The 17,543-nt window shown below is 43.8% G+C and overlaps 1 protein-coding gene across 1 annotated transcript; it reads left to right on the top strand.

Annotated features, from left to right (window-relative positions):
• The first annotated feature begins 15,163 nt into the window (after positions 1-15,163).
• On the top strand, positions 15,164-17,123 carry LOC129581578 (uncharacterized). Its single transcript, XM_055472741.1, has 3 exons — positions 15,164-15,751; positions 16,006-16,883; positions 16,947-17,123. The coding sequence occupies exons 1-2, from the start codon at positions 15,164-15,166 to the stop codon at positions 16,834-16,836; spliced, it is 1,419 nt and encodes a 472-aa protein (XP_055328716.1). The 3' UTR covers positions 16,837-16,883; positions 16,947-17,123.
• Positions 17,124-17,543: the final 420 nt, after the last annotated feature.

The raw sequence follows: 17,543 nt of genomic DNA, 5'->3' as shown, positions 1-17,543 counted from the left end.
CATGGTTTTACCTGTCTACAGATGACTACCGTGGTTACTCGAAAAATCAGGATCGACTTCTTAATATGGTCCCCAGCGTCCCACAGGTCGTACGTGCATGCCACGACATATTGTATTCATTAACTCCACCGTATTTGCTCGAAAACGGATTAACCGGCTGATCGCTAATCCCATTATTTGTGCAATACATCGATGTTCTGCTTCAGAAATCCCGGCAGAGGTATTTAGCCTCCGTAAACGTGACCAAACGTTCTGAGCAACTGTCTGCATGAGATCGTCGAGTAGACTGTTTCTTGTGGCCGACTGTTTATAATCACTTTGACAGCACACGCAGCACACGTTCCGAAAAACGCACATGGACCGCGTCACCGCCGGCTTAACTTTGGGCGTGGACCGCGTGACCAGCAATGGCGTTCGCTTCCTCGATGTCGCCATGCTATTGACCGCAGTACCGGTTACCGGCAGCAGAACAGCAACGATGGCTTTATTTTTCACGGGTGTCGCCGCTTATGCTCGCATCGGATTGGTGACGGCGAGCGTTGCACGACCGTCGCGCTCCTTATTGGCTTGGCCGTTTATGTTGACGGAACGGTAGTGCTCATCAAAGTGTTGCCTTGAGCTAACGATTCTAAACAAAACAAGTTAATTAATAATGCTTTTGACGCTATGCAGTTAATAACAACTGACTTAATCAAATATACTTTAACGGAGAGCAAACATTTGTGTACATATAAGTAAAATTAGTGACTACGCTTACAAAAACATCCCAATAAATAAAAAAATGAAATATTAAACGGCTAACTTTATCATTTCAAAAAAAGTTTCATTTTGAAAATAAACAATAAATCATAAATACCACAAAAAAGCGACACAAAAGGAGAGCAATCAGAAAAGAAAAAGTAATAAAGGAAAAAATAATAATCAAATTTACAATAATAAAATAATAAAATACACAGACAACTATAAAAAACTGCAAACAAATAAATAATTGGAAAACTTAGCAATGTCTATGTCATCGTGAAGATTCACGGTAATTCTTAAACGTTTACCCAACCTACTGCAGCAGCAGAAGCTTCCTGTAAAATTCAGACATTGGGAGAACCACTGATCTAAAGCGTTGCACTCGTGTCTCTAGCTGGTCCTGATTGGCGCAGAAACCGGGTTCGGCCAGCTTCGGTATGAAATCCGGCCGACGGCTGACGACGGGGATGCTGCGGACGGGAAGAGCGGCATACATGACCGTGACCGAGCGTGGCAGCGGAACGGTGTTCCCACCAATGAGAAGGCGTGGGATCAGAGTGGCACTGACTGCAACAGAACACCCGTACAGACAAGCGGATACTTTCGAAAACGTTAGCGGTGTCATCTTAATCCTTAGGAAAGTCAAAATTACAGAGCGCATAGTTTAACCAACCAGTTCATTCCATGTCGAGCGCAGCGCGCATATGCTCAAAAATGCGTACAAAGCGAACGGCGCCGCATTAAATGTCACTGCCGACGTGCTGTTCAGTCTTTTGGTTGTAATTTGTTTTGAAGTGTGTTCTGCGGTAATGTTGCCGTCGCCTTTGCGCTTCCGTGTCTACACACGCTATTACGAGTATAATCGGTTAATTTGAATAAAAAAGGCATGCAGTAATTGTGTGCTACGTTCAAGAGATGTGCGATGTGCGCACTAATTGTTTACATCTTTTTGCAGTAATCAACTGCTTTAATATTTTTGTAAAAAGGTGAAAGCTGAAAAGCTGTCAGAAACGAAACAGACCGGTAACGAGGTATAAGCAGTACGACGTAGCGATACAGTGAAACCTCTGAAATACGTACACCTCCGTACAGAAAATTTCGTACGTAATTCAGGGGTGTGCGGAATTCAAATTAACTACCCCCAGCGCCCCCGTGGGGGTGTAGCAGACTTAGGGGCACAGCCCCACCACGAAATGCTGTTTACACACTGCGCAATGCTTGAAACCTTAAAAACACGCGTACTTTTTTCGGTTTATATACAAAACTGCAACAATTTGTTTACATGTACACTGACGAGACCAATTCTCTCGCAGACTTTTAACCGAAAAGATTATAGAAACCTAAATCAGGATATGAAAATCTAGTTATTGGGAAGAAGTTCACTTTGTTTCGTTGGATTTTTACAGCTTTCCCATCAGAAAGTTGAAAAATCTCCAGTCCTGAAACAACAGTGTACGCATTCCCGAGGTGGCTTGCTTACAGCTGAACGCTTACGCGGTACAGAGAATAAGCGTACGTGTACGCAACGCTGAGGTGTGCGTCACGTAGAGGTTCCCCCCTGTACTTTAGTCTACGGCCTAATTCAGTACAACATTTGTCGTACGTAATAGAGGGGTGTACGTTTCTTCGGGGTGTACGTACGATGAGGTTTCACTGTACATGGAAGGTAACGAAAATGTACTTACGATAATTATTTGCATTACTATTTAGGGACGAGTATATCAAGAACTCATTCAATATGAAAGCTTACTTTGACCAAAATAATTAGAATACAGGTAACCGTATTGCTGCTTAAATTTTACTGTAAAGCGAGAAAGAAATATTATTAGCAATTTAACACATCGAGCTGCAAGACAGCCTCACAAGCGTCAAAGTGTTACAAAATTTATTTTTAAGATCGCGAGCCGAAACTGCCAGCTTGATAAAACTGCCAGCTTGATAAAACTGCCAGCCAGGAAACTGCCAGCTTGATAAAACAATACCCGACGCTGCCCACCCGCGAAAGTTTCTGGCATCGCGTTGCTGAGAAAAGTTTTAACTTCCTTAGCAGTTGAGGGCGTGGAACAGTCACGCACCGGACTAAAGAGTAAAATAATGGGCATCCGTCCAGCAGTAAGCAGCATAGCCACTAAGTCACAGACCGAATTAATTTGTAGGGTGTCGGCAGATCGCTATCGAAATCGAGGCAGACCACCTGAATATTAGCAATATCGGCTCGGCCATTATCAGCCAACAGCGATCGTGGCGGTCATAACGTACGCTACAAGCCGGTGTTAAGGTTCTTACAACCTACTGAAAAGACGTCCTTCTTATAATGGAAAGTTGGCGTTTGACCTTTACACATTCTAGCATTACTGCGTGCTAGCTCTCCGCAACAGAGGATCGAGGTTATTAATTACATTAGTTACACCCGCATTGCACAGTGTGGCTACTGGCCGTTGATGTCGGTAGACGGCAGTTGAGCCCATAACCCGCAAAGAAGACACTAAACGCTGGTTCTGTAGGTACGTTTATCCCAGTGGCCATCTGCTTACCACAATCACCTGCTCAACGCGCGGCGTGCCTTAAGATCATCACATTAGTAAACAACATTCAGAGGACCGGTAGCGAGATAAGACGACAGAGTCTGTTAGCAGAGTCAGACTGAAGACGCCACGTGCGCACGTGATGTTGACATCCGTACGGACCGTACTAATAAGTTATAACAATGACATTGTCAGTGACATTTGCAGCATGCGGGACTATAGAAACTTTGCCCTACAGCGGCGCTGCACGCGATCAACACGCTGCACGAGACAAGACATGTTGACAAAACACTGAATTACCCGACTATTTTGCACTGGTTAACCATACAGTAACGACATACACCGATATTTTCAACGCAGCGATGGAGACCCGCACGATAACTTGGATTTTTTGGAAAGGGTATCAAAAGTGCTCCATTTAGAAAAGCAAACCAAACTGTGAAGCAGCGTCTCTCTCTATTCCTTTATACTAACGCACCGGTACATTCCCGAAACAATAAACAGAAAAATATTATTTTGTTAGTATAATTATTGCCTTTTTCCTGTACTCGACAGCAGTGGTACTAGCTAACGGGACTGGAAACACAGTCCTTCAAAAATTGTTGTATCTTTTTACATCAATTTGTTTATGTTTAACGGAAGTGGGTACAAATTTTGATGTGTGCGGATAATCCGTTAATTATTCAGCATGATTTCATCTTATACCGCGGTTGCGCCATCCACCCGTCAACCGCAGTGTCGCGCCCTCATGAGTCATGATCAAAGGGCACTGCTGTGGTCGGCAGCGTTGTACAACTGGTTGATTGACAATTTTAGGGCGTCCAGCCAATTTTCGCTGGCTTCGTCAGCGTTCTTCCCCGGAACGTGGACCGTCCTGAACTTTACTATACGTTGCCATTTTTGCCATAGGTATTATTACGTCCTGAACTTTGCTATACGTCGTACGAGAAAATCTTTGCCATTGGCTGCGCTACAAATTCTCTGTTTTCCACTAACTGCATTCGGTATATATCGCGCCGGAGGCACCACCCCTCCACACTGCACCATGAGCGAGCATTGTAAACCTGCGGAATTCCCATGGCTTCCGCTTGAAACCAAAACGAGGAACACCGCCGAACCGCACTTAATTAATTACTACCGAGTTTTGCAGCTAATGCTCTTGTTTAAAAAATTACATTAAAATTCTACGCAACTTTATACGAACCCCGTACATTACGCTCATAATTATTCTACGTTGACTCAAATATTATGGCGATGGGCGACGCTGTTTAAATTGCCTGGTTCCCCGGTTAATTTTTCCTAGTTCGTACATGCATGGAATTTCCTTTCTATTTTTCTCATTGAGTACTTACATTGTCGCTGCTTTTGGCATTGCGATGTGTTGACCTTTCATATAAATGTTGTCAGTCCTGCCATTAATGCTATCCGCGGTGAGCATCATTGTGCATGTGGATAAAACCAGCGGACTTCCGGTTGTAACTAATGAGGAAAGGATGCCGCTTGCCTTCCTTAAAAATTGGTTCGTCCCGGCCACGTTGCGTCACCCGAGGGTGGTCCGCCGCGTAGTCCCCATGGCCACTTATGGCATTATCAACGGAACGAGCTTCCATTTGTGCAGCGAGCATCAGCCGCATCCGGATGAGCAGGACAGCTGGTGTGCCCAGTACTGCCGCGGCTTCGGCTTCCCCCGCTGGAAATGCCTCGGCTCGGCGGCTCGCTGCGAGTGCGAGGATGAGCTCCAAACGCGTCCAGGTCACGCCGGATAATGCTCCTCCCGACCTGCGGCAAAACACAGAATGGTGGTTTTAAATACGTAGCATAAACACATGCAGTAACTGATTAATATCGTGGTTTGATAGCTGTTAGTTTTGAAGTACAAGTAGATTGCATAATAATATTACTATGATACTACAATCTGTATTTAACAACAATGGACGGTAACAATGGCACTGTTATTTTTATGGTATAACATTTCATCAAGCGTATGGGATTAGTTCGATTTGGAAAATTAACCGGTTAGAGCTATGCATGGTGCAATAAAAAACTGGGAACGGGACGCACTGCCGAAAATACGTTGGATGTAGTTTTGAAAAAAAGTAATCAAGTCAATATGTAGACCTGAAATAAATATGTCGACTGAATGTACAGTATGCAATACTATGCGTACGTGCATGTACCAAACGGCAGACCTCATCAGAAAACAGACAGTTTTTATTTAATGATGCTGTCATTACAGTCATGCACTGCAGCACAAGAAAATATGAACCGTAAATCATAGTGTTAAAAAAAATGTCCTACTTTGTTTTGCCACCATTAAGATAAGCAAACACACGTGCGCCTAAATTATCCATCTATAGACTATACCTAATACTCGTATTTAATAAAAGTGAATCAAAAAAAAGAAAACAAATAACTACGATAATTAATTAGTACAAACATGAGCTTATTAAATTTTGTACTAACTGTACTGTATAATTTCACTTGATCAAAATTGAATACATAATTATTGAATAGCAATACATAGGTACGTATACATTATCTATTTATTAAGTAATCATACCTATATATCTATATATATGCATACCTATATACTTAGCTTAAATGAAAAAAAACGTATGTACCTGCTTTATGTTTATGGTACTATGATATGTAAGTGTACATGATCGTATCGCGGCTACCGCCTTGTGAAATAAAATAAAAGAAATAAACGATAAATATTTAATAATAAATTATAAATGTATAATAAAGTACACGTATAATAAACATTAAACTTACCTATATTTGCTATAGAGTAATGCAAGTCAGATACGAGCACCATCATGTGTGCATAATATGCAACTGATTGCATCTGTACCTGATTGTAGAGCCCGGCACGAGCAGCAAAAGTGCCGCTAGGCTCGCTCGCATGCCGCTCGGCTCGCTCGCATACTCGCTCGTTTTACCACAGTGTACTGCGCATATCGGCCATCAGCACCCGCTAAATGCCTATCCAGGCTACACACACTTCTTTGCTACATAACTCATCACAGTAACACAGGCAACGACTTAAAATTAACGCCAGATGGCGCTGCGAACACCAACCGTCTTAATAATGTCATTCGCGCCGTTGCGGCTAAAATATCTACCGCCGCAGCGTTGGAGCAACCAATCGCACCACGCAATGTCTGTTTACTGTACGACAATCGTTAACAGCGTTAATGCTGTAACTGTAACAAGCAGCGATATTTCAGCAAAATAAAGAGCTTAGATGCACGGCGACCTTTATCGCCGTCGTCCTACCTGAATTACTGTTTTTCTTTGCCGGGTTCACGCCACGCAGTATGGGTAGTCGTATGACGGCCGATACAGAAATATCCGCATTTCGGATGTTGGACCAATTACGTTGCACGATAATGGATAAACTGGACGCTGGCACCGTTAATCCGTCAATAAGCACAGCAACGGTTGCCGATTGCACATCGACATCATTGCGCAATATTATACCACATTCATAGATTCTCATACTGCGGAACAACAGAACGGTAATAGTATCATAATAATTATAAATGTTGGTGATTCCATACGCTGAATGCCATGCACACACATCGAATTATTAAGAAATAAAACTACGCAGATATATGGCTGGCTGGCGGGCGGGCTACATTTAGCTCCGTCTAGCCAGCATAGTTTCATTAACTTTTTCCATTCAAAATGAAGTAAAAGTAATTTTTTTTCTGTAGTAGAATGTTCAGTAATTTTTTCTGAATCTTTCGATTGTAGGCTTGTTAAAATCAGTTGTGTATTTTTGATATGGGGACCAAAAAACGCTGTGGCTTGTCATCAGTGGCTTATTACCATCTAAATATACAGGGCATTAGTAATCGTAATTCAACCAAGCATGAGTTGGTTGAACGTATCCTTCTTTCTGACGACAATCTTTCTAAAATTTTCTGTATTTCGGAATCTCACTTATCATCTTCGGATCCTGATCAGCTATATGAAGTCCCTGGTTACAAGCTGTTTCGGAAAGATCGCAGTAAAGACCACAGCAAGGTTCGCGGCGGGGGTCTCCCTATTGTATGTGCCTAATTACATTATCTGTAAGCTTGTGGAATATAAGGAAACGTATGCTCATTGTGAAACCTTGTGGGTTTTGTTACAAATCGGTAAGCGAAAAGTATTGCTTGGCTTGATTTATCGCGCTCCGGATTCCAACGCTCGTGATACGGAATATTTATTTGCGCATATTGACAATACCCTGTCTCAGTTCCCTGATTGTGATTACGTGCTTACGGGAGATTTAAATATTGATACATCTACCAGCAGCGCTCCGTACCACCGCTATTACCATGATTTGCTAACAAATTTCAACTTAGACGAGAAAGTTTTGGGCTACACTCGCGTGGCTAATAGAAAAATGAAGAAAGACAACGTGAATTCCATCAGTTGCAGTAAAATCGATATTATGCTCTGTTGCCCCCCTTCCCTGTATACCAGCATGCCTGCGACTGATGTCAGTTTTTCAGATCATCGCTTGTGTCGTACTGTTGCACAGTACAAAACCAAAATTCCAATTCACCAAACCATTCAGTTTCGAATGTGGAGTAATACGGAGGACAGTAAGTTCTTGGACGAAGTCGATGAAGTCGTGAAACACTACGAGCATTGTGACGAACAGCGTGATTTAAATGATGTTGTGGAGCACTTTGTGAATGATCTCTCAGCTGTGGTTGACAAATGTTTCCCTACTCGCACCCGGCGAATAAAACGCGCATCTCCACCGTGGATGAATGACGACATTAAAAAACCGATAAAAACGAAAGACCAGATGTACGAGCAGAAATGTAAGGCGCGTGGAACACCGATATATGATCAGCTAACTCGGGAGTACAAGCGTGTAAAACAGCAAGTCGCTACGGCTATTTTGAATGCTAAAGAAGAATTCTTCAAAGAAAATAAACGCAGAAGTGACGTTGTGTGGAAGGAAATTGGCCGAACACTGAAGAAAGATGCGAGTCCCCGTGCAGTTGCAGCTAATTTGAACGAGATTAATCGTCACTTTGTAACCATGGGCCAACACGGAATTCCACATGATCCCCCAGGGCAACCGCCGCCGGGGGACGAAAGTAATACTTTGTTTTCTAGGTTCGCGCATGTTGATACAGCAGTGGTGGCCGGGATACTGCATCAAATGGCTTCCAAAAAGAAAAGCCCCGGGCCAAATGGGATGCCACCAAAACTGCTGAAAAAGATCGCGCCGTTAATTGCCCCAGTCTTAACGCAGATGGTGAATCGGTCGCTAGATGACGGAGTGTTTCCTTCCGTCTTTAAAAAAGCCGAAGTTTTCCCATTACCTAAAAGCAGTTCCCCGCAGTGTGTTGACGATTTTCGTCCGATTTCGCTGCTCTGTAATTTCTCGAAAATTTTCGAGAAATGTGTACAACTTCAACTAGTGCGCTTTCTGAAAGAGCACAACATCCTATCCCCAAATCAGTCTGGATTCCGAGACGGCCATTCCTGTGAAACTCTTTTACTAAAAACAACGGAAAAGTGGAAAAAGACACTGGACAGTAGCAATGTGATGGCAGTGTGTTTTTTAGATCTCAAGAAAGCATTCGACAGTGTAAGCCATTCACGGTTGTTAGAAAAGATGAAGCGAATAGGAGCCGGGGATATCGTAGTGAAGTGGCTGCACAGTTACCTCACCGGAAGAGTACAGCGGGTGCGAGATGGTCAACGAGTGTCTGACTGGCTACCGTTAACATCTGGTGTACCACAAGGGACTGTGCTGGGATCGATTCTTTTCACCATATACATTAATGACGTGCTGATGTTGGGAGCAGGCGATTGCGATGTCGACTGCTTTGCAGATGATACGATCGCTCATGCGACTGGACGAACGAAAAGCATTGCGGCCGCGAAACTGAACAGTGGACTAGTGCGCGTCGGCCGAGCACTGGAAGAAAATTTATTGCAAGTAAACCCAAAGAAATGCCAAGCGATGTATTTATGTTCTGACCGAAATACAGAACCGGATCCGGAAGTCGTCATTAATGGGTCGGTAATTAACATTGCGAAATGTGTACGGTATCTTGGTGTTGAAATCGATAATCACCTGAAGTGGAATGAGCAGTTCAGAAAGGTACAACGGAAAGGGAATTTAGGCATTGCCATGATTAAACGGGCACAACAAGGGCTCAGCATGTCACAGCGCAAAGGTCTTTATCACGCCTGCTTCGGCTGCCATATCGCACACCAGTCGCCGGTATGGTCTGCAGCGTCTTCGACTGAGCGCGACAAGCTAGTCGGACTACAACGTAAAGCTCTGAAAACCATCACTGATTACAAGATACCGGTTACTCCGGAACTGTATCAGAAGTTGGGTATCCCTCACATATTCGACCGATGGCGTCAGAGCGATGCGGTGTGGTTGTTCAAGTTCTGGAATAAAGATCAGTTCCCGCTTCCGGCCTACCTCCTGGACATGATCCAAGTAAAAGATAATACCACGCGCTACAACTTGCGGAAGCCGGCCCGGATCGATGTTACGCGGGCAAAGAAAGTTATCGGAGGGTGGACTATGGAAATGCGCCTAAAGCGTCTTCTTGATAAAATTCTTGCTGTTAATCCTAAAATTCTCGAAGCCAGTTCTGTACCTTCTTTCAAATTTCTACTCAGATCTGTTAATCTCTCCTAAATGTTTTTTTTAGCAGAAAATTGTTTTTGTTCGACCAGACGTGAAGTCCCTTCGGGGTTGTCTGCTCTTGTGCCGTAATAATAATAATAATAATTAAATAACTTCCTTAGGTTTATTACCGTTTATGTGAGCGCAATATCCGATTCGCCAGTAACCGGTAATTGGATTGAGAGAAGTAGTGCAAATGTTGAGGAATGCCTTTATATTGCGCCGAACGATATAACAAGGGAACGTGGCAAATGCATTTACGATCGTTCATGTTATCACAGTTGCATCGCACCTGAAATGACGCTTTTACCGCCGTGAGAACCTGCAGTCGAATGTATGGTACTGTGTGCGTTTTACTGTCGCTGGCTGTGCAATCTAGGCTAGTGAAACATTTCGATGGCAATCGGCTAGAAATGTCGTCAGCCAGCCAGCGATTTCCGCTGGACAATGACGATTGTTTGATGTTTACAATTTATTTTTCCATACTGCTAACTTTATGGCCTACGCAAAACGCAATTACAGATACATATATCAGCAAATAATCTGTGAAGATACATAAAGCTATCGAAAGTTCCGATTCCTAGTATTTCTTACCAGTTAATCGGTCACCATGAAGGTGCGTACTGTCAATAGCAGATTTCCTTAATAATCTCGTAAAAGAGAGTTTTAGTGCTAGTTGAAACTGCACCCAGAAAAACAAGCGTTTATTGTGACATAATGAGAAAACGAAATTCTCCAGCAGTTATTGTCACCGATTTAGTTTCCTGGAATAATTATTTGCCAGCACAACGGCGTTCCTTTCCCTTTGCTGGAGGGTGTACGAGAGGTCTTCACTGTTAAAACTGCGATGTTGCAGTTTTAAGGGTAGGATGGTAACGAATGCCTGGATTTTTCGTAGTCCACACAGGAACAGTGTCGCTGTAAACGAGGTGGATGCGTGGCTTTAGCGCATATATTGTACGAACCTGCGTTTCTGTGTTCGAACAGAGTTCCGGCAATCTATGCCCACTATTAATTTTGCTGATTTTATGCTGAAATGTTTTGAACTGACCAAATGGCGGATACCGTAATTTTCCATCAATACAAGCGCAATTCCCGGCCATATCCAACCGTACGCTAAGGAAATTAATGCTAAAATTTAATAGTACTGTAATTACAGATACGTACCTCGTTCTCACAATAGCTGCTGCATTCTTACTGTCGCCAGGCAGCGTGTGTCGGTGATCTTTATGTGCGTCCAGAAATCCGTTTCGCCGTCAGCCAATATGCAACCGATGACCATAGGGCAGCTTGTGCAGACCGGCTTCTCACCGTCAGGCAGCAATGTCACTGCTCTGATCTTGATCTTCGTGTTGGAACACTCCGGTTAGCACATGATGCATCTGCCTCTTCGCTCTTGTTTGTATCCTCCACACCGTTAATGTTCCAGCAGCTGGTCGCTCGGTTATTTCGTAGGAATCCAGACAACGTTTAATAGAGTTCGTATCACGCACTCCGCTACTCGCTTGCATTAAAACCTATTTTATAACTTTAATTTATAGATGACTTGGCATTTTGTTAGCCGCTTTGGCAGAATGCGATGTCGCTGATGAAGCGTCCTTGCGGGAGATGCCGAACAACATGGTTGTTTCCTGGCCGTCTGCCAAAAACACAAGTCGGTGCACAATACATCCAGCGACGGTACATTGAATGCATACCATAATATGATTATAGTAGAGCGCCCGGGTACCACACAGAAACTAGATCTTGTTACGCCTGTTTCACCAGTAAGAAAGAATATTTCAGAATGTTTAATTAAATAACAGGAAGGCTATCTCAGTCATTACGGTATAAACCAAGAAAAAGACAATTCTTCTTGTTTTGAACTCCGTTCTGAAAAAGACATTTCTTCTTGTTCATGTTCAAAACTTCTTATGATTCTAAAGGGAAATACTTCAACGTATAACCCAATACGGTTATATTGCGACCAATAAAATGCACTGCTTTGTACACGTATCACGGTGAAAGGTCAGGTGATGGTGAGCAACAGTATTAGTCGGCAGGATTTTTGTCCGTATAAGGATATGTGCCGCACCCCGGCCTAACCTTTTATGCATTTCTCCTAGGTTCCGACCGATTCGTCGAGCCCTTCCAAAACTGCAAAATAAATTTTATAATCGGTAATGTAAATTTGAAGGGAATTTAATGGTTAATTTTTCGTCAGCGTACGAGCGGATATTCACGCTACCATGTAGGAATAGCAAATAAAGATGTTATTATTATCTGCGATGACAATGTCAATGCAGTGATAAGCGTCTATCTCTGTATTAGTATGAGTAATCGGCAACCGACATTATTATTGCTTTAACGGTTGGCCTGACGCATACACCGGTATTACTTATAACTGTAATAGCGTCATCGTGAATTCAGTCAATGCAGTCGCCACCACGTTTCTGAGCGCACACGGGGGCGCGCTTTCTTCCGTCACCGCGCGTACAGCCAATCCGCATCGCGCACTAATGCAGTTTACCGGTGTTGGTCAGCGGAAAGACTAACCACAACGCTGCGCGGCGTGCGACACGACTACTTAAATATCGCGCGGTTGGACTAACCATCACAATTCGTACCCTACACGACAATGTATCGTTTTGCACAACCTTTGCCTGCTTTTCTCGCCATGACAAATATACTGATAGTATTATACGTATTTTGGATGCTGATATAATTAGATTTTCAATTTCAAATTTGTCTTTTTCACCTTTCTTTGTTTTTTTTCATTTACGCGGTTATTTAAACGAGCTGACAAAGAAGAAACTCATCATTGTCAGTACATTCTTCCTTCTTTTGTTGACCTCGTCCTTTGCCGCCCCGCGCAACCGGAAACGGGAATCCGGGATGAATCTACTCCGCGTTCGACGCGATATATTAGAAACCTGGTTCAAGACCGACGACCATGGGACCACATTGTGCCGGTACAAGGGCGATCCGCGATGCAAAGAATACTGCCATCTAAAATTTAGAGCCCCGGTAGCTAAATGCCATCCCTCTCCTCCCCTCTGCTACTGCCACAAATGAACGGGACGTCATCGCTTTTTGCTCCGATGCAGTCTCTTTCGTTCGCACGTGGCCGGTGATCGACAACCACAACAGAATGCGTAATGCGCTCTTATATCAAAGTGTATTTGATCTCTCTTTATATATGCTCAACCGTGATAATGATCACGTCAGCTCGACAAACACCGGCAACCAGCTGTATTAGTCATAGGATGATATGCTCAGCCGGACAATGTTATAGCAGTATTGTAATCACGTGGAGTTTTTGTTTTTGATTAATCTGTCTTTCTTATATATTGCCTTATTCTTACTAACATTCCTAAAATTGCTCACTTGTTTTACTGCCATACGCTTCGCTTGCTGTCTAGGTGGTGATAATTTAAGTTAATGCGACCAATGGATTAGGCAGAAGCTATAAACACCTGCAGACAATTTACACGGGAAAAGCAACACAAGATATTGACATACATACAGAGTACTCTGTACATAGACAACTGGAAAAAAATGATGAAATTTTGGTGACCACTCCGTGCACTTCCTTTTGATACCCCCTTTCATTCGGTGCCCAACCTTTTTCGGCACTAACTTTGACCTATTAACTATGCACAGCAAATTGTACTTATTTTTACGTATTAATTAATTTCCGCCGCAACAGTTTGCTTTACAATCATTTAGATCCAAGTCCTGAGAATACCTGGTCCAGATCAGCTCTTTGCAATGCACCATTCACCGACCAAAATTCAGTGCTGTAGCTCCTCGTGTACTTCTATCATATCAGTATGACATTACATACTCGTATGTAACATCAACTTTGCAAATAAATAAATCGCGAAGTGTCCTTTCACTTCTGTTCACCGGAAATCGTGAAAGCGGAAAAGCAAAAGCATAGCGCACGGAGTGAGTGGTACCGTATACAAGGTAGTCTGCCCAGAAGCCAGCGCACGGACCGAAGGCAGCACAACAGGTTGTGAACCGAGTGGAATGTTGTGAAAGGCTGTGAACAGAGTGTTCACCCAAATTCTACTCGGATTAGGTTTTTAAACAATTTTCTGGTGCCATTTTCTTATTGTTGACCGCAGCATTGTCAACGCTTCGCACCATTCGACACTGCCAATTATTCTCAATGAAAGCTTTCGTTACGCCATCGTTCTACGGCTTTCTGTAATTCTGCCATTATTTGTACAGCGGTCCTGCGTCCGAATTTTAAGAAAAAAACATATTATTTTTCTCTGCACACGGTACATACTATGTGCACGAATCCGACAATATTGCTACTATCGCTGATCTCTCCAGACGGCCGGAACGAGAGCTGCCACTTCTTTGACCTTGTAAGAAGTAATCTGCCAAATAATCAAGCTATTTTGAAAAACATTTCTTGACAGAAAGACTGCTGTTATGATTATGTCATGCCATTTCGAACATCCGTATAATGTGATAAAGTGGGGATTTGTCTTGATTAAGCGTACATAAGTGGGGGAACAGCTTCCTGTACGTCCGAAATGTTTTCGGCCAGCGCTGAACTAACTATATCATCGTCTATATGTACACATTCCAACTTAGCACTACAATCCGACCCGCCGCATCGTCTTCCACCATTGTCGCCGGCCACCGCTGTAGCCCAAATGGAAACTAAGAGCAGACTGTGCTCTGCGCATGGGTATTGGGTAGTAAAACCATTTTACGAAAAATAACATCATTTTGCGGAAAAACAGTATCTTTTGACAACTTGGCATGATTCGTTTACCGAACGTTTAGAGCCTCTGGCAATACTGTTTCAATGTAAACATGATATTATGGTTACTGTACTACATTCGTGCATGTGCATTCTTAGACAAACACAAGTATCTACCAGCGCAATATTGAGTACATGAAGATGACAATAAACTGTGTTTCCGTAATTTTCATATGCCTGAACATAACTGGGTAACGGAAATGCTTCAGTCTAACAGATATTGATTCTGTATCGAGCGAAGGCTTTCGTTATGGACGTACTTACATAATTTTAAGTGCAACGTTGTACCGTATTCATGGTTCCGTGACAAATCTGGACGCATCTGGCTGCTGACTTCAGCGCAGTTGTTTCTTCAACGATTTGTCACAACACAGCAGTTGCAAATCCGTCTCTGACGAGCGGCCACTGTAGTGGCTGTATTACCAAACCAGCTGTTAGCCAACTGCTGCCGTAAGTAGCAACGGCACAATGCACGTCTATGGACACGAGCTGAACGGATGGAACGGCGTGGATGTTCGCCTTGACGGCAAACTACAGCACAGCCGCGTCCTCAACGTGGTGGGGGGCGGCCTGATCATTGATTTCCAGTGTCCCGCAAAGCGCTCGCAGTTTGTGGAGTACGGGCGCATCTTCCAGTGGAAGGGCGAACGCTGGTTACCCGGCGCCGGGAGGCCGGTGTCCGTGCTGTTGCGTCGACAGCCGGGCGGTGCATGGATGTGGCATGCTGGCACGGTCCTGTCCCTGGGAGAGGGAGAAGACAGCTACAATCAGGCGACATTCGTGGAGGTGAAGCTGCCACAGGGTACCCTCAGGGAGCTCGTTCCGGGGGAGCAGGTACGACAACCGCCCAGGGAGGAACTTTCTAAGGTGCAGCGCGTGGAGAAGGATGATTTCGTGATCCGTTGTTGCCCGCTGTCGGCTACCCAGTGGTCCATTGGGGAAACCTTCCATTGCATACTGAGCGTATGGTCAAGAGCGCTGTGCACTTCCGTGCTTTGCCAAACACTTCTCTACCTGCAGCTTCGAGAGGACGATCCGTTAGCCGCTGAGGAATTTGTAAATTCGTACTTCATGGTTGCATAAATTAATTTTACAGCTTATTATGTATATAGTTTGGCCGGTTGTTTCGGTATTTATTTCTTTAAAGTTGTAAGGTTAGACAGTAAATAAATTATCTCTGTATGCCCCGGGTAAATATCTACAAGAAAAGCAAAGTAAGCAATATTAGCCTGCGCCTGGTAGAAACTTTCAAACTGTTAACCGATAACTGTTAACTTATAGTCTTATACTATATATTTTGGTTTTTGTAGCAACTAGCGTACGATGAGGCGAAGAAGGAGAAGGATACCGGCGGCTCGACAATGACGCTCTGGTTTAACAACAGTGACCGCCCTACAATGTCTATAATATTTCCGTGGGTAGGCCAACACTGGGCGACGATCACACTTAACCGAAAGCCGATGCCCAGAGGAAGGCATCGTTCGGGCCTACCGTTACCCGCTGAACTGCTGGTGGAGATCTTCCAGTCGTTGGACTCTGTGGAGCGCATACGCTGTCGGCGTGTCTGTTACCGGTGGAACGAACATCTCACCATGGAAGCGTATTTCCCGGATGTGCGCATGACAGTCGGTGAGAGATACTGCGATGGTGACCTGCAGTTCTCCATAGACGGCCTGTTCTGGATGGTCTCTGGTTGGCTGAAATGTACCAACACCCACACCAAGATGGTAGTTATCACGGAGCTGGAATTCGGCTGGTCAAGGCATCTGGCCGCACTTAGCGCTCACCTCTCCCACTCCCGCCACGTACCGTTACTAGTGTTTTATGGCTGTGATTTCACTCTGCCGTCCTGTCGTATTAATTACAACATATTCAGTGTGGCTGCGTTGGCCTCGGAGTTTGCGACTTACGACAGAATATTGTTCAAACACTGTCGCATCTCTGATGATGATCTGGACGCATCTCTTCCACAGCTGTGTTTCAGAGGCCAGTCAAGAAGGGATATGGAAATGCAGTTGTGGGATGTCGTGGAAGACAATCTTGTCTTCAAGAAGCAGCGGGATCGACAGACCACACTTGATTGGCTTGCCGATTGCAAAGCACGTCAAACACGTCCCATGGTCCATGGAAAATTATGCTGAAAGTAATTCTAGTTTCGCTTCAGTTGTACCTCAGTAAATGATCTAAGGTAAGACAACAATCGAGAAAAATAAGTTGGCGACGAACGTTTAACTATGATGGATACTTCCAGATGCGCCATGGGCAACAACCGGATGTGAGCTCTCGCTCGTCCACACACTATAGAAATGGTCTAACGTCTTCGATTTAGATGTTGATAATGCGCAAATTTGAATATGGTCGCCTCGAAAAGTCACTGATGCGAACTGTTGATATCGATTTAGGACTTATCACTTCTATCGCGCACAATTGCCTCCCTCTGCTGTTAATTTTATCGTAGCATCCCGGTCCCCGGAGGCCATAAACGTATAAAAAAGTGTCTGTATGTATGCTGCTTTATAAGAAATGATGCCACTGTTCTGTCTGTTCATAAAGTTCGCAGTCCAGGTTTGGTATTACAGATGGACACTGCATCGACTAGTATAAATGGCACTTGCACTGTGCCACTGGGCAAGCATACCGGTATATTTCTGTGTTCTTGAGCCCAAGTTGCACCGCACAAGATATCTTCTGCTGAATGGTGCAAAGATATTACGCGAAAATAAGTAAAAAGTGAATGACAGTGTTGGAGGTACTCTGTATCTCTATACGTAGGAATACGTAAATAATGTGCAATACTTTACTTATATAAGTAACTTTTATGTTAGCAGTAGCCAGCTCGCTGGGTAAC

The sequence above is a fragment of the Paramacrobiotus metropolitanus genome, unplaced genomic scaffold (genome assembly GCF_019649055.1).
Source record: "Paramacrobiotus metropolitanus isolate TYO unplaced genomic scaffold, Prichtersi_v1.0 Parri_scaffold0000001, whole genome shotgun sequence".
Taxonomy (NCBI): Eukaryota; Metazoa; Tardigrada; class Eutardigrada; order Parachela; family Macrobiotidae; genus Paramacrobiotus; species Paramacrobiotus metropolitanus.
The sequence above is the reverse complement of the archived record's forward strand: the minus strand, read 5'-3'. Positions and strand labels throughout refer to the sequence as shown.